Source organism: Heterodontus francisci, chromosome 10 (assembly GCF_036365525.1).
Source record: "Heterodontus francisci isolate sHetFra1 chromosome 10, sHetFra1.hap1, whole genome shotgun sequence".
Lineage (NCBI taxonomy): Eukaryota > Metazoa > Chordata > Chondrichthyes > Heterodontiformes > Heterodontidae > Heterodontus > Heterodontus francisci.
In genome coordinates this window covers 124,891,641-124,918,949 of record NC_090380.1, presented here as the reverse complement: position 1 = coordinate 124,918,949, position 27,309 = coordinate 124,891,641, and the positions used below count along the sequence as shown (strand labels likewise).

The window sequence follows — 27,309 nt, the reverse complement described above, 5'->3', positions numbered from 1 at the left end:
AAGTGCTGGAAATACTCAGGTCTGGCAGCATCTGTGGAGAGAGAAGCAGAGTTAACGTTTAAGGTCTGTGACCCTTCATCCTATAATGGAGAGAGGGAAAAAGCACGAGATGAGATTTGGAAACAATTTGGTAGCCTTTGCAGAGTTTTGTTTTTTATTCATTCATGGGATATGGGCCTCGTTGGCTAGGCCAGCATTTATTGCCCTTGAGAGGTGGTGAGCTGCCTTCTTGACTCCCTGCAGTCCATGTGGGGTAGGTATACCCACAGTGCTGTTAGGAAGGGAGTGCCAGGATTTTGACCCAGCACAGTGAAGTAACGGCGATATAGTTCCAAGTCAGATGGTGTGTGACTTGGAGGGGAACTTGCAAATGATGGTATTCCCATGCATCTGCTGCCCTTGTCCTAGGTGGTAGAGGTCGCGGGTTTGGAAGGTGCTGTCAAAGGAGCCTTAGTGAGTTGCTGCAGTGCATCTTGTGAATGGTACACATTGCTGCCACTGTGCGTCGGTGGTGAAGGGAGTGAGTGTCGAAAGTGCTGGATGGGGTGCCAATCAAGTGGGCTGCTTCGTCCTGGATGGTGTCAAGCTTCTTGTGTTGTTGGAGCTGCAGCCATCCAGGCAAGTGGAGAGTATTCCATCACACTCCTGACTTGTGCCTTGTAGATGGTGGACAGGCTTTGGGGAGTCAGGAGGTGAGGACACTACCCTGAGGAACTCGTGCAGTGATGTTCTGGAGCAGAAATGATTGACCACCAACAACCACAACCATCTTTCTTTGTGTTAGGTATGACTCCAACCAGCAGAGAGTTTTTCCCCTAATTCCCATTGACTTAAGTTTTGCTAGGGCTCCTTGATGCCATGCTCGTCAAATGCTGTCTTGATATCAAGGGCAGTCACTCTCACCTTACCTCTTGAGTTCAGCTCTTTTGTCCATGTTTGGACAAAGGCTGTAATGAGGTCAGGAGCTGAGCGGCCCCTTCGGAACCCAAACTGAGCGTAGTGAGTAGCCTATTGCTGAGAGTGCCGCTTGGAAGGACTGTTGACAACCCGTTCCATCACTTTGCTAATGATCGAGCGTAGACTGATAGGGTGGTAATTGGCTGGGTCGGATTTGTACAAGATATTCCTGGGCAATTTTCCACGTTGCTTGGTAGATACTAGTGTTGCAGCTGTACTGGAACAGCATAGCTAGGGTTGCGGCCAGCTCTGGAGCACAAGACTTCAGTACTATTTCCGGAATGTTGTCAGGGCCTTTGCAGTATCCAGTGCCTTCAGTCATTTCTTGATATCACTTGGTGTGATCGGATTGGCTGAAGCCTGGCATCTGTGATGCTGGGGACTTCAGGAGGAGTCTGAGATGGATCATCCACTCAGCACCTCCGTCTGAAGACGGATGCAAATGCATCAGCCTTATCTTTTCCCCTGATGTGCTGGGCTCCCTCATTATGGAGGATGGGATATTTGTGGAGCCGCCTCCTCCAGTTAGTTGTTTAATTGTCCACCACCATTCATAGAAACATAGAAAATAGGAGCAGGAGTAGGCCATTCGAGCCTGCTCTGCCATTCATCATCCAACTCAGTCACCTGTTCCCGCTTTCGCCCCATATCCTTTGATCCCTTTAGACCCAAGAGCTATGTCTAACTCCTTAAAAACACACAATGTTTTGGCCTCAACTGCTTTCTGTGGTAGTGAATTCCACAGGCTCACCACTCTCTGGGTGAAGAAATTTCTCCTCATCTCAGTCCTGAAAGGTTTACCCTGTATCCTTAGACTATGACCCCTGGTTCTGGACTCCCCCCACCATCGGAAACATCCTTCCTGCATCTACCCTGTCAAGTCCTGTTAGAATTTTATAGGTTTCTATGAGATTCCCCCCTCACTCTTCTGAACTCCAGCGAATATAATCCTAACCGACTCAATCTCTCCTCATACATCAGTCACGCCATCCCAGGAATCAGTCTGGATGTGGCAGGACTGCAGAGCTTAAATCTGATCTTTTGATTGTGGGATTGCTTAGCTCTGTCTATCGCATGCTGGTTCTGCTGTTTGGCACGCAGATTTGTTGTAGCTTCACCAGGTTGACACCTCATTTTGAGGTATGCCTGGTGCTGCTCCTGCCATGCCCTCCTGCACTCTTCATTGAACCAGGGTTGGTCTCCTAGCTTGATGGTAATGGTAGAGTGGGGCATATGCTGGGCCATGAGGTTACAGATTGTGGTTGAGTACAATTCTGCTGCTGATGGCCCACAGCGCCTCCTGGATGCCCAGTTTTGAGTTGCTAGATCTGTTGGAAATCTATCCCACTTAGCACGGTGCTAGTGTATCGCAATAAGAGGGTGGGTATCCTCAATGTGAAGACGCGACTATGTCTCCACAAGGACTGTGCAGTGGTCACTTCTATCAATACTGTCGTGGACAGATGCATCTGCGACAGGTAGATTGGTGAGGACGAGGTCAAGTAAGTTTTTCCCTCTTTTTTGGTTCCCTCACCACCTGCTGCAGACCCAGCTTAGCAGCTATGTCCTTTAGGACTCGGTTATTATTACCGAGCCACTCTTGGTGATGGACATTGAAGTCCCCCACCCAGAGTACATTCTGCACGCTTGTCACCCTCAGTGCTTTTTCCAAGTGGTGTTCAACATGGAGGAGTACTGATTCATCAACTGAGGGATGGCAGTAGGTGGTAATCAGGAGGTTTCCTTGCCCATGTTTTACCTGATGCCATGAGACTTCATGGGGTCTGGAGTCAATGTTGAGGACTCCCAGTGCAACTCTCTCCTGACTGTATACCACTGTGCTGCCACCTCTGGTGGGTCTATCCTGCAGGTGGGACAGGACATACCCGGGGATGGTGGTGTCTGGGACATTGTAAGGTATGATTCCGTAAGTATGACAAAGTCAGGCTGTTGCTTGACTAGTCTGTGGGACAGCTCTCCCAATTTTGGCACAAGCCGCTGGTTGTTAGTAAGGAGAACTTTGCAGGGTCGACAGGGCTGAGTTTGCCGTTGTCATTTCCAGTGCCTAGGTTGATGCCGGGTGGTCCATCCGAATTCATTCTTTTTGTTAGACATTGTAGCCGTTTGGTACAACTGAGTGGCTTGCTAGGCAGTTTCAGAGTGCGTTTGAGTCAACCACATTGCTGTGGGTCTGGAGTCACACGTAGGCCAGACCAGGTAAGGACAGCAGATTTGCTACATGGTCACCTCCAACAATAAATGCAAGGACATTCGTGAAATAGATGGGTTTTTACAACAATTGACAATGGCTTTATGGTCACCATTAGGCCAACTTTTTAATTCCAGATTTATTAATTGAATTCAAATTTCACCATCTTTTGTGGTGGGATTCGAACCCATCTCCCCAGAGCATTAGCCGAGGCCTCTGGATTACTAGTCCAGTGACATTCCCACTACCCCACTGCCTCCCCCTCTTTAGGGGTGAGGATATGAATAAAGGAATGAGAACTTTAGATAGGAGGCGTTGGTGAACCAGAAGCCAATGTAGGGAACTAGGACACGAATGATGGAGGAGCAGGACCTGGGATGCAATAGAATGGAAATCATCAGCACTTGGTGTCTTTTCCATTTTGCCAAGTTGTTTATTCTTTGCTCTGTTTTGCAGCGAGTGTACCCGAGGGGGGTTTTGCAACTTCATGCATCTGAAGCCGATTTCACGGGAATTACGTCGTGAGCTGTATGGACGGCGTCGCAAGAGGTCAGTTCTCAGTTTTTCAGTGGCTGTATGTAAAGTGGCAGTGGTTGTATGTTTCTTTAAAAAAAATCATCAGCTGTGGGAGCCTAGGAATCTTGGTGACAGCAATGAGTGCCAGTGCAGTGTTAGCAGTGGTTTCTTGTGCATCACAGACCTCGTATTTCACTCAATTAGATTGGTGTGTAGGTTCGAGCTACTTAGGTGAACAGTCAACTGCAAATGGCTTTTCCCTTGCAGCCTTTTTGCATCTAATTCTATCAGGATAGTGTTCTGTTGGCTGGAAGCTAGTAACCTAGCAATCCTGTGCACTGGTTTAGAATCTTTTTATCAAACTATTTTCTCCCCATTTCTCTGCCATGTCTCCTCCCACAGCAGCTCCAGGAGTGCAGCTGAGGAAGGATTGGGGATGTTAAAAGATGACCTGCCCTCCTGCCTTCACTTTGTGCTGTCCATAAAAATCACATTTTATTTCCCTTTGTTCCCACACTCTCGATGACAATATTTCTTACATTACAATTGTGACTAGACTTTTAAAAAAAAAACTTCATTTCGTTAGCTGTAAAGTGCTTTGGGAAATCCTGAGGTTGTGAAAGGTGCTATAGAAATGCAAGTCTGTCTTTAAATATGTGGGACTCCTGATGTTTAATTTTTAACTCTTGAGCCCTGAGTTGATATTTACATATAAGTACATAGAAATACATGGAAACTGGTCAGTCTGCACAACCAACCTGTGTCTGCATTTATCTTCCACCAGAATAACTAGTCTGAATCATGTTTGCCCACCTTGTTCCCATATTCCTTCACCTAGCTGTCCACTGCCTAATTCTGGTAAAGAATTTCCTGCCTCACAATTCCAAAGTAATTTCTCCTGCCCTCTTGCATTTAAACTCATTCCAGACCCCCTCAACCAATGGAAACAGTCTGCTTCTAACTACCCTGCCCCATGCTTTCACAATTGTAAACATTCTAACATATATCACCCTATAATCTGCATTCTAATGAAAGAGACCCAGTTTTTTTGTCTGTCTTTGTATTTGTATTCCCTCATACCAGGCAGCATCCCAATAAGTCTGTGCTGTACCCTCTCTCAAGTCTCAGTGCCCTTCTGATAGGGTAGAGCCCAATATTGCATGCACTTAAGTTTTATGGTTTTATATTAAGGTGTTATATAAGCTCAGCATTATGTCTTATTCTGTCCCTCTTGTGATAAGACCTAGAATTTTATTAGCTTTTTCCACAGCCTTATCAACCTGGCAAGCTGCCCTTAATGCTCTGTGAGCCTGTAACCCCAGGTCCTTCTGCTCTCCCACACACCGAGCCTACTTCCATTCCCAGTATAATTACTGCTGTTCTTTTTTTTTACCAAAAATGCCTCACCGTTTCCCATGTATTTCAGCCAGCAGCAGGGTAGCCGTGTGACCTCGTCTGGTGACAAACGGCTGCTAACCATCACCCCAAAACACTTAATGGCTGCCATCAGGTGAGTACAATGCTACTTCTCCAGTCTGAACGTCAGTGACAAGCATCAGACTAATTCCATTCTAGATAATGGTACAGCAGCTGTTTGGAGAGATGCATCAGGGTAGAAGGAAGATCAGTGCCCCCAAAGTGGCCAGTGGTTGGGAAGGTGGGGTGGCGGTGTGGAAGGGTGTTGTGGAGTGATCGGGGAGGGAGGCCCCAATAGAATAATCAAACATCATTGCACTTTCTTACTCTACTTTGTGTTTTGTTGTCTTATTTTTGATTTTATGTCCTTTCAGGCATGTTCCTCACACTCTGGTCAGGACCGTCCCGCAGTCGGTCCCAGTCCTCACACTCTGGTCAGGACCGTCCCGCAGTCGGTCTCAGTCCTCACACTCCGGTCAGGACCGTTCCGCAGTCGGTCCCAGTCCTCACACTCCGGTCAGGACCGTTCCGCAGTCGGTCCCAGTCCTCACACTCCGGTCAGGACCGTTCCGCAGTCGGTCCCAGTCCTCACACTCCGGTCAGGACCGTTCCGCAGTCGGTCCCAGTCCTCACACTCCGGTCAGGACCGTTCCGCAGTCGGTCCCAGTCCTCACACTCCGGTCAGGACCGTTCCGCAGTCGGTCCCAGTCCTCACACTCCGGTCAGGACCGTTCCGCAGTCGGTCCCAGTCCTCACACTGTGGTCAGGCCTGTCCCGCAGTCGGTCCCTGTCCTCTCACTGTGGTCAGGCCTGTCCCGCAGTCGGTCCCTGTCCTCTCACTGTGGTCAGGCCTGTCCCGCAGTCGGTCCCTGTCCTCTCACTGTGGTCAGGCCTGTCCCGCAGTCGGTCCCAGTCCTCTCACTGTGGGAAGGCCTGTCCCGCAGTTGGTCCCAGTCCTCACACTGTGGGAAGGCCTGTCCCGCAGTCGGTCCCTGTCCTCACACTGTGGGAAGGCCTGTCCCGCAGTCGGTCCCTGTCCTCACACTGTGGGAAGGCCTGTCCCGCAGTCGGTCCCTGTCCTCACACTGTGGGAAGGCCTGTCCCGCAGTCGGTCCCTGTCCTCACACTGTGGGAAGGCCTGTCCCGCAGTCGGTCCCTGTCCTCACACTGTGGGAAGGCCTGTCCCGCAGTCGGTCCCAGTCCTCACACTGTGGTCAGGACCGTCCCGCAGTCGGTTGCAGTGGTCGCATTTTCCACTTCTAGCATTGGCACTCTGTTTCCCCTCTACTTCAACCCCACTTCCCCTCCCTTCCCTAGTCACTCACCCACACAGCAGGTGCACTGCATGAGGCAGTTGGGGACAGGGTGTGGGGTGGGGGGGGGTGGAACTGGGCGGGTGACGGTGGGGGTGGGTGGCACACGGAATATCTGAGCTGAGTGGGTGGCAGGTTTTGCAAGACCCTGTCCAGCACTCCTTCACCCTGGTACCCTGTCTGTGCCACACAGTGCCCTACAGCTGGAAACTGATTTGAATCCAGACACTGAGCAGTGCTGCTGTCAGGCGTTGGCAGTGAAGTGGTGGAATGGGCTGCCATCCCCCTCAAAATCAGGAGTCATTGTGGGCAGGGGTGAGCTGTCAGATGCCCTGTTAGGAGGGAGCACTTGCAAACCCTGTTAGGAGGGGTGGGGCCTGGGCAGCAGTAGCAGGCCACAGTTCATAACTGAGCTTTGGACCCCTTATATAGACATTGAAGCCATGGAGAGAGTACAGCATAGATTCACCAGGATGATGCAGGATGAGGAACTAGAGTTATGAGGAGAGGCTTGCGATACTGGGACTGTTTCCACTGGAGCAAGAAGGTTAAAAAATTATACGGAGGTTTTAGTTTGGATGGAGTGAATGGGGAATGTCTGTTTCCTCTGTTAGAGGAATAAGTAACTGGTGGAAATCATTTAAAATTATCACAAGTGGTATTGTTAAAGAAATGTTTGGGATGTACACTGGGCAATGGGGAGAGAGCAGGACAGTGGGATTAGTTTGGGATGTTGACTGGGCTATGGAGAGAGAGCAGGACAGTGGGATTAGTTTGGGATGTATATTGGGCTATGGGGAGAGAACAGGGCAGTGGGATTAGTTTGGGATGCATACTGGGCTATGGGGAGAGAGCAGGACAGTGGGATTAGTTTGGGATGTACACTGGGTAATGGGGAGAGAACCAGGACAGTGGATTAGTTTGGGATGTATACAGGGTAATGGAGAGAGAACCAGGACAGTGGGATTAGTTTGGGATGTATACAGGGGAATGGAGAGAGAACCAGGACAGTGGGATAAGTTTGGGATGTATACAGGGCGATGGAGAGAGAGCAGGACAGTGGGATTAGTTTGGGATGCAGACTGGGCTATGGGGAGAGAGCAGGACAGTGGGATTAGTTTGGGATGTATACTGGGCTGTGGGGAGAGAGCAGGACAGTGGGGTTAGTTTGGGATGTATACTGGGTAATGGGGAGAGAACCAGGACAGTGGGGTTGGTTGGGATGTATACTGGGTAATGGGGCGAGAACCAGGACAGTGGGATTAGTTTGGGATGTATACTGTGCGATGGGGAGAGAGCCAGGACAGTGGGGTTGGTTGGGATGTATACTGGGTAATGGGGAGAGAACCAGGACAGTGGGGTTAGTTTGGGATGTATACAGGGTAATGAAGAGAGAACGAGGACAGTGGGAATAGTTTGGGATGTATACTGAGTAATGGGGAGAGAACCAGGACAGTGGGATTAGTTTGGGATGTAGACAGGGTAATGGAGAGAGAACCAGGACAGTGGGATTAGTTTGGGATGTATACTGGGCGATGGGGAGAGAGGAGGACAGTGGGATTAGTTTGGGATGTATACTGGGCTATGGGGAGAGAGGAGGACAGTGGGATTAGTTTGGGATGTATCCTGGGCTATGGGGAGACAGCCTGAGAGTGGGATTAGTTTGGGATGTATACTGGGCTATGGGGAGAGAGCAGGACAGTGGGATTAGTTTTGGATGTATACTGGGCAATGGGGAGAAAGCAGGACAGTGGGATAAGTTTGGGATGTATACAGGGCGATGGAGAGAGAGCAGGACAGTGGGATTAGTTTGGGATGCAGACTGGGCTATGGGGAGAGAGCAGGACAGTGGGATTAGTTTGGGATGTATACTGGGCTGTGGGGAGAGAGCAGGACAGTGGGGTTAGTTTGGGATGTATACTGGGTAATGGGGAGAGAACCAGGACAGTGGGGTTGGTTGGGATGTATACTGGGTAATGGGGCGAGAACCAGGACAGTGGGATTAGTTTGGGATGTATACTGTGCGATGGGGAGAGAGCCAGGACAGTGGGGTTGGTTGGGATGTATACTGGGTAATGGGGAGAGAACCAGGACAGTGGGGTTAGTTTGGGATGTATACAGGGTAATGAAGAGAGAACGAGGACAGTGGGAATAGTTTGGGATGTATACTGAGTAATGGGGAGAGAACCAGGACAGTGGGATTAGTTTGGGATGTAGACAGGGTAATGGAGAGAGAACCAGGACAGTGGGATTAGTTTGGGATGTATACTGGGCTATGGGGAGAGAGCAGGACAGTGGGATTAGTTTGGGATGTATACTGGGCTATGGGGAGAGAGCAGGACAGTGGGATTAGTTTGGGATGTATACTGGGCAATGGGGAGAAAGCAGGACAGTGGGATAAGTTTGGGATGTATACAGGGCGATGGGGAGAGAGCAGGACAGTGGGATTAGTTTGGGATGTATACTGGGCAATGGGGGGAGAGCAGGACAGTGGGATTAGTTTGGGATGTAGACTGGGCTATGGAGAGAGCAGGACAGTCGGATTAGTTTGGGATGTATACTGGGCAATGGGGGGAGAGCAGGACAGTGGGATTAGTTTGGGATGTATACTGGGCAATGGAGAGAGAGCAGGACAGTGGTATTAGTTTGGGATGTATACTGGGCAATGGGGAGAGAGCAGGACAGTGGGATAAGTTTGGGATGTAGACTGGGCAATGGAGAGAGAGCAGGACAGTGGGATTAGTTTGGGATGTATACTGGGCTATGGGGTGAGAGCAGGACAGTGGGATTAGTTTGGGATGTATACTGGGCTATGGGGTGAGAGCAGGACAGTGGGATTAGTTTGGGATGTATACTGGGCTATGGAGAGAGCAGGACAGTCGGATTAGTTTGGGATGTATACTGGGCTATGGGGTGAGAGCAGGACAGTGGGATTAGTTTGGGATGTATACTGGGCTATGGGGAGAGAGCAGGACAGTGGGATTAGTTTGGGATGTAGACTGGGCAATGGGGAGAGAGCAGGACAGTGGGATTAGTTTGGGATGTCTTCTGGGCGATGGGGAGAGAGCAGGACAGTGGGGTTGGTTTGGGATGTATACTGTGCGATGGGGAGAGAGCCAGGACAGTGGGGTTTGTTTGGGATGTATACTGAGTAATGGGGAGAGAACCAGGACAGTGGGATTAGTTTGGGATGTATACAGGGTAATGGAGAGAGAACCAGGGCAGTCGGATTAGTTTGGGAAGTATACTGAGTAATGGGGAGAGAACCAGGACAGTGGGATTAGTTTGGGAAGTATACTGAGTAATGGGGAGAGAACCAGGACAGTGGGATTAGTTTGGGATGTATACAGGGTAATGGAGAGAGAACCTGGACAGTGGGATTAGTTTGGAATGTATACTGGGTAATGGGGAGAGAGCAGGACAGTGGGATTAGTGTGGGATGTATACTGGGCAATGGGGAAAAAGGAGGACACTGGGATTAGTTTGGAATGCATACTGGGCAATGGGGAGAGAGCAGGACAGTGGGATTAGTTTGGGATGTATACAGGGCGATGGGGAGAGAACTAGGACAGTGGGGTTGGTTTGGGATGTATACTGTGCGATGGGGAGAGAGCCAGGACAGTGGGGTTGGTTGGGATGTATACTGGGTAATGGGGAGAAAGCAGGACAGTGGGATAAGTTTGGGATGTATACAGGGCGATGGGGAGAGAGCAGGACAGTGGGATTAGTTTGGGATGTATACTGGGCTATGGGGAGAGAGCAGGGCAGTGGGTTAGTTTGGGATGTATACTGGGCTATGGGGAGAGAGCAGGACAGTGGGATTAGTTTGGGATGCATACTGGGCTATGGGCAGAGAGCAGGACAGTGGGATTAGTTTGAGTTGTATACTGGGCTATGGGCAGAGAGCAGGACAGTGGGATTAGTTTGGGAAGTATACTGAGTAATGGAGAGAGAACCAGGACAGTGGGATTCGTTTGGGATGTATACTGGGCAATGGGGAGAGAGCAAGACAGTGGGATTAGTTTGGGATGTAGACTGGGCAATGGGGAGAGAGCAGGACAGTGGGATTAGTTTGGGATGTATACTGGGTAATGGGGAGAGAACCAGGACAGTGGGATTAGTTTGGGATGTATACTGGGCGATGGGGAGAGAACCAGGACAGTGGGATTAGTTTGGGATGTATACTGGGCTATGGGGAGAGAGCAGGACAGTGGGATAAGTTTGGGATGTATACAGGGCGATGGAGAGAGAGCAGGACAGTGGGATTAGTTTGGGATGCAGACTGGGCTATGGGGAGAGAGCAGGACAGTGGGATTAGTTTGGGATGTATACTGGGCTGTGGGGAGAGAGCAGGACAGTGGGGTTAGTTTGGGATGTATACTGGGTAATGGGGAGAGAACCAGGACAGTGGGGTTGGTTGGGATGTATACTGGGTAATGGGGCGAGAACCAGGACAGTGGGATTAGTTTGGGATGTATACTGTGCGATGGGGAGAGAGCAGGACAGTGGGGTTGGTTGGGATGTATACTGGGTAATGGGGAGAGAACCAGGACAGTGGGGTTAGTTTGGGATGTATACAGGGTAATGAAGAGAGAACGAGGACAGTGGGAATAGTTTGGGATGTATACTGAGTAATGGGGAGAGAACCAGGACAGTGGGATTAGTTTGGGATGTAGACAGGGTAATGGAGAGAGAACCAGGACAGTGGGATTAGTTTGGGATGTATACTGGGCGATGGGGAGAGAGGAGGACAGTGGGATTAGTTTGGGATGTATACTGGGCTATGGGGAGAGAGGAGGACAGTGGGATTAGTTTGGGATGTATCCTGGGCTATGGGGAGACAGCCTGAGAGTGGGATTAGTTTGGGATGTATACTGGGCTATGGGGAGAGAGCAGGACAGTGGGATTAGTTTTGGATGTATACTGGGCAATGGGGAGAAAGCAGGACAGTGGGATAAGTTTGGGATGTATACAGGGCGATGGAGAGAGAGCAGGACAGTGGGATTAGTTTGGGATGCAGACTGGGCTATGGGGAGAGAGCAGGACAGTGGGATTAGTTTGGGATGTATACTGGGCTGTGGGGAGAGAGCAGGACAGTGGGGTTAGTTTGGGATGTATACTGGGTAATGGGGAGAGAACCAGGACAGTGGGGTTGGTTGGGATGTATACTGGGTAATGGGGCGAGAACCAGGACAGTGGGATTAGTTTGGGATGTATACTGTGCGATGGGGAGAGAGCCAGGACAGTGGGGTTGGTTGGGATGTATACTGGGTAATGGGGAGAGAACCAGGACAGTGGGGTTAGTTTGGGATGTATACAGGGTAATGAAGAGAGAACGAGGACAGTGGGAATAGTTTGGGATGTATACTGAGTAATGGGGAGAGAACCAGGACAGTGGGATTAGTTTGGGATGTAGACAGGGTAATGGAGAGAGAACCAGGACAGTGGGATTAGTTTGGGATGTATACTGGGCTATGGGGAGAGAGCAGGACAGTGGGATTAGTTTGGGATGTATACTGGGCTATGGGGAGAGAGCAGGACAGTGGGATTAGTTTTGGATGTATACTGGGCAATGGGGAGAAAGCAGGACAGTGGGATAAGTTTGGGATGTATACAGGGCGATGGGGAGAGAGCAGGACAGTGGGATTAGTTTGGGATGTATACTGGGCAATGGGGGGAGAGCAGGACAGTGGGATTAGTTTGGGATGTAGACTGGGCAAAGGAGAGAGAGCAGGACAGTGGTATTAGTTTGGGATCTATACTGGGCGATGGGGAGAGAGCAGGACAGTGGTATTAGTTTGGGATGTATACTGGGCTATGGAGAGAGCAGGACAGTCGGATTAGTTTGGGATGTATACTGGGCTATGGGGTGAGAGCAGGACAGTGGGATTAGTTTGGGATGTAGACCTGGCAATGGGGAGAGAGCAGGACAGTGGGATTAGTTTGGGATGTCTTCTGGGCGATGGGGAGAGAGCAGGACAGTGGGGTTGGTTTGGGATGTATACTGTGCGATGGGGAGAGAGCCAGGACAGTGGGGTTTGTTTGGGATGTATACTGAGTAATGGGGAGAGAACCAGGACAGTGGGATTAGTTTGGGATGTATACAGGGTAATGGAGAGAGAACCAGGGCAGTCGGATTAGTTTGGGAAGTATACTGAGTAATGGGGAGAGAACCAGGACAGTGGGATTAGTTTGGGAAGTATACTGAGTAATGGGGAGAGAACCAGGACAGTGGGATTAGTTTGGGATGTATACAGGGTAATGGAGAGAGAACCTGGACAGTGGGATTAGTTTGGAATGTATACTGGGTAATGGGGAGAGAGCAGGACAGTGGGATTAGTGTGGGATGTATACTGGGCAATGGGGAAAAAGGAGGACACTGGGATTAGTTTGGAATGCATACTGGGCAATGGGGAGAGAGCAGGACAGTGGGATTAGTTTGGGATGTATACAGGGCGATGGGGAGAGAACTAGGACAGTGGGGTTGGTTTGGGATGTATACTGTGCGATGGGGAGAGAGCCAGGACAGTGGGGTTGGTTGGGATGTATACTGGGTAATGGGGAGAAAGCAGGACAGTGGGATAAGTTTGGGATGTATACAGGGCGATGGGGAGAGAGCAGGACAGTGGGATTAGTTTGGGATGTATACTGGGCTATGGGGAGAGAGCAGGGCAGTGGGTTAGTTTGGGATGTATACTGGGCTATGGGGAGAGAGCAGGACAGGGGGATTAGTTTGGGATGCATACTGGGCTATGGGCAGAGAGCAGGACAGTGGGATTAGTTTGAGATGTATACTGGGCTATGGGCAGAGAGCAGGACAGTGGGATTAGTTTGGGAAGTATACTGAGTAATGGAGAGAGAACCAGGACAGTGGGATTCGTTTGGGATGTATACTGGGCTATGGGCAGAGAGCAGGACAGTGGGATTAGTTTGGGAAGTATACTGAGTAATGGAGAGAGAACCAGGACAGTGGGATTCGTTTGGAACGTATACTGGGCAATGGGGAGAGAGCAAGACAGTGGGATTAGTTTGGGATGTAGACTGGGCAATGGGGAGAGAGCAGGACAGTGGGATTAGTTTGGGATGTATACTGGGTAATGGGGAGAGAACCAGGACAGTGGGATTAGTTTGGGATGTATACTGGGCGATGGGGAGAGAACCAGGACAGTGGGATTAGTTTGGGATGTATACTGGGCTATGGGGAGAGAGCAGGACAGTGGGATAAGTTTGGGATGTATACAGGGCGATGGAGAGAGAGCAGGACAGTGGGATTAGTTTGGGATGCAGACTGGGCTATGGGGAGAGAGCAGGACAGTGGGATTAGTTTGGGATGTATACTGGGCTGTGGGGAGAGAGCAGGACAGTGGGGTTAGTTTGGGATGTATACTGGGTAATGGGGAGAGAACCAGGACAGTGGGGTTGGTTGGGATGTATACTGGGTAATGGGGCGAGAACCAGGACAGTGGGATTAGTTTGGGATGTATACTGTGCGATGGGGAGAGAGCCAGGACAGTGGGGTTGGTTGGGATGTATACTGGGTAATGGGGAGAGAACCAGGACAGTGGGGTTAGTTTGGGATGTATACAGGGTAATGAAGAGAGAACGAGGACAGTGGGAATAGTTTGGGATGTATACTGAGTAATGGGGAGAGAACCAGGACAGTGGGATTAGTTTGGGATGTAGACAGGGTAATGGAGAGAGAACCAGGACAGTGGGATTAGTTTGGGATGTATACTGGGCGATGGGGAGAGAGGAGGACAGTGGGATTAGTTTGGGATGTATACTGGGCTATGGGGAGAGAGGAGGACAGTGGGATTAGTTTGGGATGTATCCTGGGCTATGGGGAGACAGCCTGAGAGTGGGATTAGTTTGGGATGTATACTGGGCTATGGGGAGAGAGCAGGACAGTGGGATTAGTTTTGGATGTATACTGGGCAATGGGGAGAAAGCAGGACAGTGGGATAAGTTTGGGATGTATACAGGGCGATGGAGAGAGAGCAGGACAGTGGGATTAGTTTGGGATGCAGACTGGGCTATGGGGAGAGAGCAGGACAGTGGGATTAGTTTGGGATGTATACTGGGCTGTGGGGAGAGAGCAGGACAGTGGGGTTAGTTTGGGATGTATACTGGGTAATGGGGAGAGAACCAGGACAGTGGGGATGGTTGGGATGTATACTGGGTAATGGGGCGAGAACCAGGACAGTGGGATTAGTTTGGGATGTATACTGTGCGATGGGGAGAGAGCCAGGACAGTGGGGTTGGTTGGGATGTATACTGGGTAATGGGGAGAGAACCAGGACAGTGGGGTTAGTTTGGGATGTATACAGGGTAATGAAGAGAGAACGAGGACAGTGGGAATAGTTTGGGATGTATACTGAGTAATGGGGAGAGAACCAGGACAGTGGGATTAGTTTGGGATGTAGACAGGGTAATGGAGAGAGAACCAGGACAGTGCGATTAGTTTGGGATGTATACTGGGCTATGGGGAGAGAGGAGGACAGTGGGATTAGTTTGGGATGTATACTGGGCTATGGGGAGAGAGGAGGACAGTGGGATTAGTTTGGGATGTATCCTGGGCTATGGGGAGACAGCCTGAGAGTGGGATTAGTTTGGGATGTATACTGGGCTATGGGGAGAGAGCAGGACAGTGGGATTAGTTTGGGATGTAGACTGGGCAAAGGAGAGAGAGCAGGACAGTGGTATTAGTTTGGGATGTATCCTGGGCTATGGGGAGACAGCCTGAGAGTGGGATTAGTTTGGGATGTATACTGGGCTATGGGGAGAGAGGAGGACAGTGGGATTAGTTTGGGATGTATACTGGGCTATGGGGAGAGAGGAGGACAGTGGGATTAGTTTGGGATGTATCCTGGGCTATGGGGAGACAGCCTGAGAGTGGGATTAGTTTGGGATGTATACTGGGCAATGGGGAGAAAGCAGGACAGTGGGATAAGTTTGAGATGGATACAGGGCTATGGGGAGAGAGCAGGACAGTGGGGTTGGTTTGGGATGTATACTGTGCGATGGGGAGAGAGCCGGGATTCGTTTGGGATGTATACTGGGCTATGGGCAGAGAGCAGGACAGTGGGATTAGTTTGGGAAGTATACTGAGTAATGGAGAGAGAACCAGGACAGTGGGATTCGTTTGGAATGTATACTGGGCAATGGGGAGAGAGCAAGACAGTGGGATTAGTTTGGGATATATACTGGGCAATGGGGAGAGAGCAGGACAGTGGGATTAGTTTGGGATTGATACTGGGCAATGGGGAGAGAGCAGGACAGTGGGATTAGTTTGGGATGGATACTGGGCTATGGGGAGAGAGCAGGACAGTGGGATTAGTTTGGGATGTATGCAGGGCAATGGGGAGAGAGCCAGGACAGTGGGATTAGGTTAGGATTGATACTGGGCAATGGGGGGAGAGCAGGACACTGGGATTAGTTTGGGATGTAAACTGGGCAATGGGGAGAGGGCAGGACAGTCGGATTAGTTTGGGATGGATACTGGGCAATGGGGGGAGAGCAGGACAGTGGGATTAGTTTGGGATGGAAACTGGGCAATGGGGGGAGAGCAGGACAGTGGGATTAGTTTAGGATTAATACTGGGCAATGGGGGGAGAGCAGGACAGTGGGATTAGTTTAGGATTGGTACTGGGCAATGGGGGGAGAGCAGGACAGTGGGATTAGTTTAGGATTGATACTGGGCAATGGGGGGAGAGCAGGACAGTGGGATTAGTTTGGAATGTATACGTGGCGATGGGAAGGGAGCAGGACAGTGGGATTAGTTTGGGATGTATACTGGGTAATCGGGAGAAAGCAGGACAGTGGGATTAGTTTGGGATTGATACTGGGCTATGGGAAGCGAGCAGGACAGTGGGATTAGTTTGGGATGTATACTGGGCAATGGGGAGAGAGCAGGACAGTGGGATTAGTTTGGGATGTCTTCTGGGCGATGGGGAGAGAGCAGGACATTGGGATGAGTTTGGGATGTATACTGGGCTATGGGAAGAGAGCAGGACAGTGGGATTAGTTTGGGATGTGTACTGGGCTATGGGAAGAGAGCAGGACAGTGGGATTAGTTTGGGATGTAAACTGGGCGATGGGGAGAGAACCAGGACAGTGGGGTTGGTTTGGGATGTAAACTGGGCGATGGAGAGAGAACCAGGACAGTGGGGTTGGTTTGGGATGTATACTGTGCGATGGGGATAGAGCCAGGACAGTGGGGTTGGTTGGGATGTATACCGAGTAATGGGGAGAGAACCTGGACAGTGGTATTAGTTTGGGAAGTATACTGAGTAATGGGGAGAGAACCAGGACAGTGGGATTCGTTTGGGATGTATCCAGGGTAATGGAGAGAGAACCTGGAAAGTGGGATTAGTTTGGAATGTATACTGGGTAATGGGGAGAGAGCTGGACAGTGGGATTAGTGTGGGATGTATACTGGGCAATGGGGAAAAAGGAGGACAGTGGGATTAGTTTGGAATGTATACTGGGCAATGGGGAGAGAGCAGGACAGTGGGATTAGTTTGGAATGCATACTGGGCAATGGGGAGAGAGCAGGACAGTGGGATTAGTTTGGGATGTATACAGGGCTATGGGGAGAGAGCCAGGACAGTGGGGTTTGTTTGGGATGTATACTGAGTAACGGGGAGAGAACCAGGACAGTGGGATTAGTTTGGGATGTATACAGGGTAATGGAGAGAGAACCAGGACAGTGGGATTAGTTTGGGAAGTATACTGAGTAATGGGGAGAGAACCAGGACAGTGGGATTAGTTTGGGATGTACACAGGATAATGGAGAGAACCAGAACAGTGGGATTAGTTTGGGAAGTATACTGAGTAATGGGGAGAGAACCAGGACAGTGGGATTCGTTTGGGATGTATCCAGGGTAATGGAGAGAGAACCTGGACAGTGGGATTAGTTTGGAATGTATACTGGGTAATGGGGAGAGAGCAGGACAGTGGGATTAGTGTGGGATGTATACTGGGCAATGGGGAAAAAGGAGGACAGTGGGATTAGTTTGGAATGTATACTGGGCAATGGGGAGAGAGCAGGACAGTGGGATTAGTTTGGGATGTATACTGGGCTATGGAGAGAGAGCAGGACAGTGGGATTAGTTTGGGATGTACACTGGGCTATGGGGAGAGAGCAGGGCAGTGGGTTAGTTTGGGATGTATACTGGGCTATGGGGAGAGAGCAGGACAGTGGGATTAGTTTGGGATGTATACTGGGCTATGGGGAGAGAGCAGGACAGTGGGATTAGTTTGGGATGTATACTGGGCTATGGGAAGAGAGCAGGACAGTGGGATTAGTTTGGGATGCATACTGGGCTATGGGCAGAGAGCAGGACAGTGGGATTAGTTTGGGAAGTATACTGAGTAATGGAGAGAGAACCAGGACAGTGGGATTCGTTTGGAATGTATACTGGGCTATGGGCAGAGAGCAGGACAGTGGGATTAGTTTGGGAAGTATACTGAGTAATGGAGAGAGAACCAGGACAGTGGGATTCGTTTGGAATGTATACTGGGCAATGGGGAGAGAGCAAGACAGTGGGATTAGTTTGGGATGTATACTGGGCAATGGGGAGAAAGCAGGACAGTGGGATTAGTTTGGGATTGATACTGGGCTATGGGGAGAGAGCAGGACAGTGGGATTAGTTTGGGATGTATGCAGGGCAATGGGGAGAGAGCCAGGACAGTGGGATTAGGTTAGGATTGATACTGGGCAATGGGGGGAGAGCAGGACACTGGGATTAGTTTGGGATGTAAACTGGGCAATGGGGAGAGGGCAGGACAGTGGGATTAGTTTGGGATGGATACTGGGCTACGGGAAGAGAGCAGGACAGTGGGATTAGTTTGGGATGGAAACTGGGCAATGGGGGGAGAGCAGGACAGTGGGATTAGTTTAGGATTAATACTGGGCAATGGGGGGAGAGCAGGACAGTGGGATTAGTTTAGGATTGGTACTGGGCAATGGGGGGAGAGCAGGACAGTGGGATTAGTTTAGGATTGATACTGGGCAATGGGGGGAGAGCAGGACAGTGGGATTAGTTTGGAATGTATACGTGGCGATGGGAAGGGAGCAGGACAGTGGGATTAGTTTGGGATGTATACTGGGTAATCGGGAGAAAGCAGGACAGTGGGATTAGTTTGGGATTGATACTGGGCTATGGGAAGAGAGCAGGACAGTGGGATTAGTTTGGGATGTATACTGGGCAATGGGGAGAGAGCAGGACAGTGGGATTAGTTTGGGATGTCTTCTGGGCGATGGGGAGAGAGCAGGACATTGGGATGAGTTTGGGATGTATACTGGGCTATGGGAAGAGAGCAGGACAGTGGGATGAGTTTGGGATGTATACTGGGCTATGGGAAGAGAGCAGGACAGTGGGATTAGTTTGGGATGTGTACTGGGCTATGGGAAGAGAGCAGGACAGTGGGATTAGTTTGGGATGTAAACTGGGCGATGGGGAGAGAACCAGGACAGTGGGGTTGGTTTGGGATGTAAACTGGGCGATGGAGAGAGAACCAGGACAGTGGGGTTGGTTTGGGATGTATACTGTGCGATGGGGATAGAGCCAGGACAGTGGGGTTGGTTGGGATGTATACCGAGTAATGGGGAGAGAACCAGGACAGTGGTATTAGTTTGGGAAGTATACTGAGTAATGGGGAGAGAACCAGGACAGTGGGATTCGTTTGGAATGTATACTGGGTAATGGGGAGAGAGCTGGACAGTGGGATTAGTGTGGGATGTATACTGGGCAATGGGGAAAAAGGAGGACAGTGGGATTAGTTTGGAATGTATACTGGGCAATGGGGAGAGAGCAGGACAGTGGGATTAGTTTGGAATGCATACTGGGCAATGGGGAGAGAGCAGGACAGTGGGATTAGTTTGGGATGTATACAGGGCTATGGGGAGAGAGCCAGGACAGTGGGGTTTGTTTGGGATGTATACTGAGTAACGGGGAGAGAACCAGGACAGTGGGATTAGTTTGGGATGTATACAGGGTAATGGAGAGAGAACCAGGACAGTGGGATTAGTTTGGGAAGTATACTGAGTAATGGGGAGAGAACCAGGACAGTGGGATTAGTTTGGGATGTACACAGGATAATGGAGAGAACCAGAACAGTGGGATTAGTTTGGGAAGTATACTGAGTAATGGGGAGAGAACCAGGACAGTGGGATTCGTTTGGGATGTATCCAGGGTAATGGAGAGAGAACCTGGACAGTGGGATTAGTTTGGAATGTATACTGGGTAATGGGGAGAGAGCAGGACAGTGGGATTAGTGTGGGATGTATACTGGGCAATGGGGAAAAAGGAGGACAGTGGGATTAGTTTGGAATGTATACTGGGCAATGGGGAGAGAGCAGGACAGTGGGATTAGTTTGGGATGTATACTGGGCTATGGAGAGAGAGCAGGACAGTGGGATTAGTTTGGGATGTACACTGGGCTATGGGGAGAGAGCAGGGCAGTGGGTTAGTTTGGGATGTATACTGGGCTATGGGGAGAGAGCAGGACAGTGGGATTAGTTTGGGATGTATACTGGGCTATGGGGAGAGAGCAGGACAGTGGGATTAGTTTGGGATGTATACTGGGCTATGGGAAGAGAGCAGGACAGTGGGATTAGTTTGGGATGCATACTGGGCTATGGGCAGAGAGCAGGACAGTGGGATTGGTTTGGGAAGTATACTGAGTAATGGAGAGAGAACCAGGACAGTGGGATTCGTTTGGGATGTATACTGGGCTATGGGCAGAGAGCAGGACAGTGGGATTAGTTTGGGAAGTATACTGAGTAATGGAGACAGAACCAGGACAGTGGGATTCGTTTGGAATGTATACTGGGCAATGGGGAGAGAGCAAGACAGTGGGATTAGTTTGGGATGTATACTGGGCAATGGGGAGAGAGCAGGACAGTGGGATTAGTTTGGGATGTATACTGGGTAATGGGGAGAAAGCAGGACAGTGGGATTAGTTTGGGATTGATACTGGGCAATGGGGAGAGAGCAGGACAGTGGGATTAGTTTGGGATGTAGACTGGGCAAAGGAGAGAGAGCAGGACAGTGGTATTAGTTTGGGATCTATACTGGGCAATGGGGAGAAAGCAGGACAGTGGGATAAGTTTGAGATGGATACAGGGCTATGGGGAGAGAGCAGGACAGTGGGGTTGGTTTGGGATGTATACTGTGCGATGGGGAGAGAGCCGGGATTCGTTTGGGATGTATACTGGGCTATGGGCAGAGAGCAGGACAGTGGGATTAGTTTGGGAAGTATACTGAGTAATGGAGAGAGAACCAGGACAGTGGGATTCGTTTGGAATGTATACTGGGCAATGGGGAGAGAGCAAGACAGTGGGATTAGTTTGGGATATATACTGGGCAATGGGGAGAGAGCAGGACAGTGGGATTAGTTTGGGATTGATACTGGGCAATGGGGAGAGAGCAGGACAGTGGGATTAGTTTGGGATGGATACTGGGCTATGGGGAGAGAGCAGGACAGTGGGATTAGTTTGGGATGTATGCAGGGCAATGGGGAGAGAGCCAGGACAGTGGGATTAGGTTAGGATTGATACTGGGCAATGGGGGGAGAGCAGGACACTGGGATTAGTTTGGGATGTAAACTGGGCAATGGGGAGAGGGCAGGACAGTCGGATTAGTTTGGGATGGATACTGGGCAATGGGGGGAGAGCAGGACAGTGGGATTAGTTTGGGATGGAAACTGGGCAATGGGGGGAGAGCAGGACAGTGGGATTAGTTTAGGATTAATACTGGGCAATGGGGGGAGAGCAGGACAGTGGGATTAGTTTAGGATTGGTACTGGGCAATGGGGGGAGAGCAGGACAGTGGGATTAGTTTAGGATTGATACTGGGCAATGGGGGGAGAGCAGGACAGTGGGATTAGTTTGGAATGTATACGTGGCGATGGGAAGGGAGCAGGACAGTGGGATTAGTTTGGGATGTATACTGGGTAATCGGGAGAAAGCAGGACAGTGGGATTAGTTTGGGATTGATACTGGGCTATGGGAAGCGAGCAGGACAGTGGGATTAGTTTGGGATGTATACTGGGCAATGGGGAGAGAGCAGGACAGTGGGATTAGTTTGGGATGTCTTCTGGGCGATGGGGAGAGAGCAGGACATTGGGATGAGTTTGGGATGTATACTGGGCTATGGGAAGAGAGCAGGACAGTGGGATTAGTTTGGGATGTGTACTGGGCTATGGGAAGAGAGCAGGACAGTGGGATTAGTTTGGGATGTAAACTGGGCGATGGGGAGAGAACCAGGACAGTGGGGTTGGTTTGGGATGTAAACTGGGCGATGGAGAGAGAACCAGGACAGTGGGGTTGGTTTGGGATGTATACTGTGCGATGGGGATAGAGCCAGGACAGTGGGGTTGGTTGGGATGTATACCGAGTAATGGGGAGAGAACCTGGACAGTGGTATTAGTTTGGGAAGTATACTGAGTAATGGGGAGAGAACCAGGACAGTGGGATTCGTTTGGGATGTATCCAGGGTAATGGAGAGAGAACCTGGAAAGTGGGATTAGTTTGGAATGTATACTGGGTAATGGGGAGAGAGCTGGACAGTGGGATTAGTGTGGGATGTATACTGGGCAATGGGGAAAAAGGAGGACAGTGGGATTAGTTTGGAATGTATACTGGGCAATGGGGAGAGAGCAGGACAGTGGGATTAGTTTGGAATGCATACTGGGCAATGGGGAGAGAGCAGGACAGTGGGATTAGTTTGGGATGTATACAGGGCTATGGGGAGAGAGCCAGGACAGTGGGGTTTGTTTGGGATGTATACTGAGTAACGGGGAGAGAACCAGGACAGTGGGATTAGTTTGGGATGTATACAGGGTAATGGAGAGAGAACCAGGACAGTGGGATTAGTTTGGGAAGTATACTGAGTAATGGGGAGAGAACCAGGACAGTGGGATTAGTTTGGGATGTACACAGGATAATGGAGAGAACCAGAACAGTGGGATTAGTTTGGGAAGTATACTGAGTAATGGGGAGAGAACCAGGACAGTGGGATTCGTTTGGGATGTATCCAGGGTAATGGAGAGAGAACCTGGACAGTGGGATTAGTTTGGAATGTATACTGGGTAATGGGGAGAGAGCAGGACAGTGGGATTAGTGTGGGATGTATACTGGGCAATGGGGAAAAAGGAGGACAGTGGGATTAGTTTGGAATGTATACTGGGCAATGGGGAGAGAGCAGGACAGTGGGATTAGTTTGGGATGTATACTGGGCTATGGAGAGAGAGCAGGACAGTGGGATTAGTTTGGGATGTACACTGGGCTATGGGGAGAGAGCAGGGCAGTGGGTTAGTTTGGGATGTATACTGGGCTATGGGGAGAGAGCAGGACAGTGGGATTAGTTTGGGATGTATACTGGGCTATGGGGAGAGAGCAGGACAGTGGGATTAGTTTGGGATGTATACTGGGCTATGGGAAGAGAGCAGGACAGTGGGATTAGTTTGGGATGCATACTGGGCTATGGGCAGAGAGCAGGACAGTGGGATTAGTTTGGGAAGTATACTGAGTAATGGAGAGAGAACCAGGACAGTGGGATTCGTTTGGAATGTATACTGGGCTATGGGCAGAGAGCAGGACAGTGGGATTAGTTTGGGAAGTATACTGAGTAATGGAGAGAGAACCAGGACAGTGGGATTCGTTTGGAATGTATACTGGGCAATGGGGAGAGAGCAAGACAGTGGGATTAGTTTGGGATGTATACTGGGCAATGGGGAGAAAGCAGGACAGTGGGATTAGTTTGGGATTGATACTGGGCTATGGGGAGAGAGCAGGACAGTGGGATTAGTTTGGGATGTATGCAGGGCAATGGGGAGAGAGCCAGGACAGTGGGATTAGGTTAGGATTGATACTGGGCAATGGGGGGAGAGCAGGACACTGGGATTAGTTTGGGATGTAAACTGGGCAATGGGGAGAGGGCAGGACAGTGGGATTAGTTTGGGATGGATACTGGGCTACGGGAAGAGAGCAGGACAGTGGGATTAGTTTGGGATGGAAACTGGGCAATGGGGGGAGAGCAGGACAGTGGGATTAGTTTAGGATTAATACTGGGCAATGGGGGGAGAGCAGGACAGTGGGATTAGTTTAGGATTGGTACTGGGCAATGGGGGGAGAGCAGGACAGTGGGATTAGTTTAGGATTGATACTGGGCAATGGGGGGAGAGCAGGACAGTGGGATTAGTTTGGAATGTATACGTGGCGATGGGAAGGGAGCAGGACAGTGGGATTAGTTTGGGATGTATACTGGGTAATCGGGAGAAAGCAGGACAGTGGGATTAGTTTGGGATTGATACTGGGCTATGGGAAGAGAGCAGGACAGTGGGATTAGTTTGGGATGTATACTGGGCAATGGGGAGAGAGCAGGACAGTGGGATTAGTTTGGGATGTCTTCTGGGCGATGGGGAGAGAGCAGGACATTGGGATGAGTTTGGGATGTATACTGGGCTATGGGAAGAGAGCAGGACAGTGGGATGAGTTTGGGATGTATACTGGGCTATGGGAAGAGAGCAGGACAGTGGGATTAGTTTGGGATGTGTACTGGGCTATGGGAAGAGAGCAGGACAGTGGGATTAGTTTGGGATGTAAACTGGGCGATGGGGAGAGAACCAGGACAGTGGGGTTGGTTTGGGATGTAAACTGGGCGATGGAGAGAGAACCAGGACAGTGGGGTTGGTTTGGGATGTATACTGTGCGATGGGGATAGAGCCAGGACAGTGGGGTTGGTTGGGATGTATACCGAGTAATGGGGAGAGAACCAGGACAGTGGTATTAGTTTGGGAAGTATACTGAGTAATGGGGAGAGAACCAGGACAGTGGGATTCGTTTGGAATGTATACTGGGTAATGGGGAGAGAGCTGGACAGTGGGATTAGTGTGGGATGTATACTGGGCAATGGGGAAAAAGGAGGACAGTGGGATTAGTTTGGAATGTATACTGGGCAATGGGGAGAGAGCAGGACAGTGGGATTAGTTTGGAATGCATACTGGGCAATGGGGAGAGAGCAGGACAGTGGGATTAGTTTGGGATGTATACAGGGCTATGGGGAGAGAGCCAGGACAGTGGGGTTTGTTTGGGATGTATACTGAGTAACGGGGAGAGAACCAGGACAGTGGGATTAGTTTGGGATGTATACAGGGTAATGGAGAGAGAACCAGGACAGTGGGATTAGTTTGGGAAGTATACTGAGTAATGGGGAGAGAACCAGGACAGTGGGATTAGTTTGGGATGTACACAGGATAATGGAGAGAACCAGAACAGTGGGATTAGTTTGGGAAGTATACTGAGTAATGGGGAGAGAACCAGGACAGTGGGATTCGTTTGGGATGTATCCAGGGTAATGGAGAGAGAACCTGGACAGTGGGATTAGTTTGGAATGTATACTGGGTAATGGGGAGAGAGCAGGACAGTGGGATTAGTGTGGGATGTATACTGGGCAATGGGGAAAAAGGAGGACAGTGGGATTAGTTTGGAATGTATACTGGGCAATGGGGAGAGAGCAGGACAGTGGGATTAGTTTGGGATGTATACTGGGCTATGGAGAGAGAGCAGGACAGTGGGATTAGTTTGGGATGTACACTGGGCTATGGGGAGAGAGCAGGGCAGTGGGTTAGTTTGGGATGTATACTGGGCTATGGGGAGAGAGCAGGACAGTGGGATTAGTTTGGGATGTATACTGGGCTATGGGGAGAGAGCAGGACAGTGGGATTAGTTTGGGATGTATACTGGGCTATGGGAAGAGAGCAGGACAGTGGGATTAGTTTGGGATGCATACTGGGCTATGGGCAGAGAGCAGGACAGTGGGATTGGTTTGGGAAGTATACTGAGTAATGGAGAGAGAACCAGGACAGTGGGATTCGTTTGGGATGTATACTGGGCTATGGGCAGAGAGCAGGACAGTGGGATTAGTTTGGGAAGTATACTGAGTAATGGAGACAGAACCAGGACAGTGGGATTCGTTTGGAATGTATACTGGGCAATGGGGAGAGAGCAAGACAGTGGGATTAGTTTGGGATGTATACTGGGCAATGGGGAGAGAGCAGGACAGTGGGATTAGTTTGGGATGTATACTGGGTAATGGGGAGAAAGCAGGACAGTGGGATTAGTTTGGGATTGATACTGGGCAATGGGGAGAGAGCAGGACAGTGGGATTAGTTTGGGATGGATACTGGGCTATGGGGAGAGAGCAGGACAGTGGTATTAGTTTGGGATGTATGCAGGGCAATGGGGAGAGAGCCAGGACAGTGGGATTAGGTTAGGATTGATACTGGGCAATGGGGGGAGAGCAGGACACTGGGATTAGTTTGGGATGTAAACTGGGCAATGGGGAGAGGGCAGGACAGTGGGATTAGTTTGGGATGGATACTGGGCTACGGGAAGAGAGCAGGACAGTGGGATTAGTTTGGGATGGAAACTGGGCAATGGGGGGAGAGCAGGACAGTGGGATTAGTTTAGGATTAATACTGGGCAATGGGGGGAGAGCAGGACAGTGGGATTAGTTTAGGATTGGTACTGGGCAATGGGGGGAGAGCAGGACAGTGGGATTAGTTTAGGATTGATACTGGGCAATGGGGGGAGAGCAGGACAGTGGGATTAGTTTGGAATGTATACGTGGCGATGGGAAGGGAGCAGGACAGTGGGATTAGTTTGGGATGTATACTGGGTAATCGGGAGAAAGCAGGACAGTGGGATTAGTTTGGGATTGATACTGGGCTATGGGAAGAGAGCAGGACAGTGGGATTAGTTTGGGATGTATACTGGGCAATGGGGAGAGAGCAGGACAGTGGGATTAGTTTGGGATGTCTTCTGGGCGATGGGGAGAGAGCAGGACATTGGGATGAGTTTGGGATGTATACTGGGCTATGGGAAGAGAGCAGGACAGTGGGATTAGTTTGGGATGTGTACTGGGCTATGGGAAGAGAGCAGGACAGTGGGATTAGTTTGGGATGTAAACTGGGCGATGGGGAGAGAACCAGGACAGTGGGGTTGGTTTGGGATGTAAACTGGGCGATGGAGAGAGAACCAGGACAGTGGGGTTGGTTTGGGATGTATACTGTGCGATGGGGATCGAGCCAGGACAGTGGGGTTGGTTGGGATGTATACCGAGTAATGGGGAGAGAACCAGGACAGTGGTATTAGTTTGGGAAGTATACTGAGTAATGGGGAGAGAACCAGGACAGTGGGATTCGTTTGGGATGTATCCAGGGTAATGGAGAGAGAACCTGGAAAGTGGGATTAGTTTGGAATGTATACTGGGTAATGGGGAGAGAGCTGGACAGTGGGATTAGTGTGGGATGTATACTGGGCAATGGGGAAAAAGGAGGACAGTGGGATTAGTTTGGAATGTATACTGGGCAATGGGGAGAGAGCAGGACAATGGGATTAGTTTGGAATGCATACTGGGCAATGGGGAGAGAGCAGGACAGTGGGATTAGTTTGGGATGTATACTGGGCTATGGAGAGAGAGCAGGACAGTGGGATTAGTTTGGGATGTACACTGGGCTATGGGGAGAGAGCAGGGCAGTGGGTTAGTTTGGGATGTATACTGGGCTATGGGGAGAGAGCAGGACAGTGGGATTAGTTTGGGATGTATACTGGGCTATGGGGAGAGAGCAGGACAGTGGGATTAGTTTGGGATGTATACTGGGCTATGGGAAGAGAGCAGGACAGTGGGATTAGTTTGGGATGCATACTGGGCTATGGGCAGAGAGCAGGACAGTGGGATTAGTTTGGGAAGTATACTGAGTAATGGAGAGAGAACCAGGACAGTGGGATTCGTTTGGAATGTATACTGGGCTATGGGCAGAGAGCAGGACAGTGGGATTAGTTTGGGAAGTATACTGAGTAATGGAGAGAGAACCAGGACAGTGGGATTC

At 50.2% G+C, this 27,309-nt stretch overlaps 1 protein-coding gene across 2 annotated transcripts in view; it reads left to right on the top strand.

Moving 5' to 3' along the window:
• Nucleotides 1-27,309, top strand: part of u2af1 (U2 small nuclear RNA auxiliary factor 1) — a 142,139-nt gene that overhangs the window by 92,618 nt on the left and 22,212 nt on the right. The window contains exons 7-8 of one of the 2 annotated variants that reach the window (XM_068041318.1): nt 3,623-3,715; nt 5,109-5,192. In XM_068041318.1, the coding sequence (XP_067897419.1) occupies nt 3,623-3,715; nt 5,109-5,192 (177 nt within the window). The remainder of the gene's footprint in view (nt 1-3,622; nt 3,716-5,108; nt 5,193-27,309) is intronic. The other variant, XM_068041319.1, reaches the window with a different exon arrangement.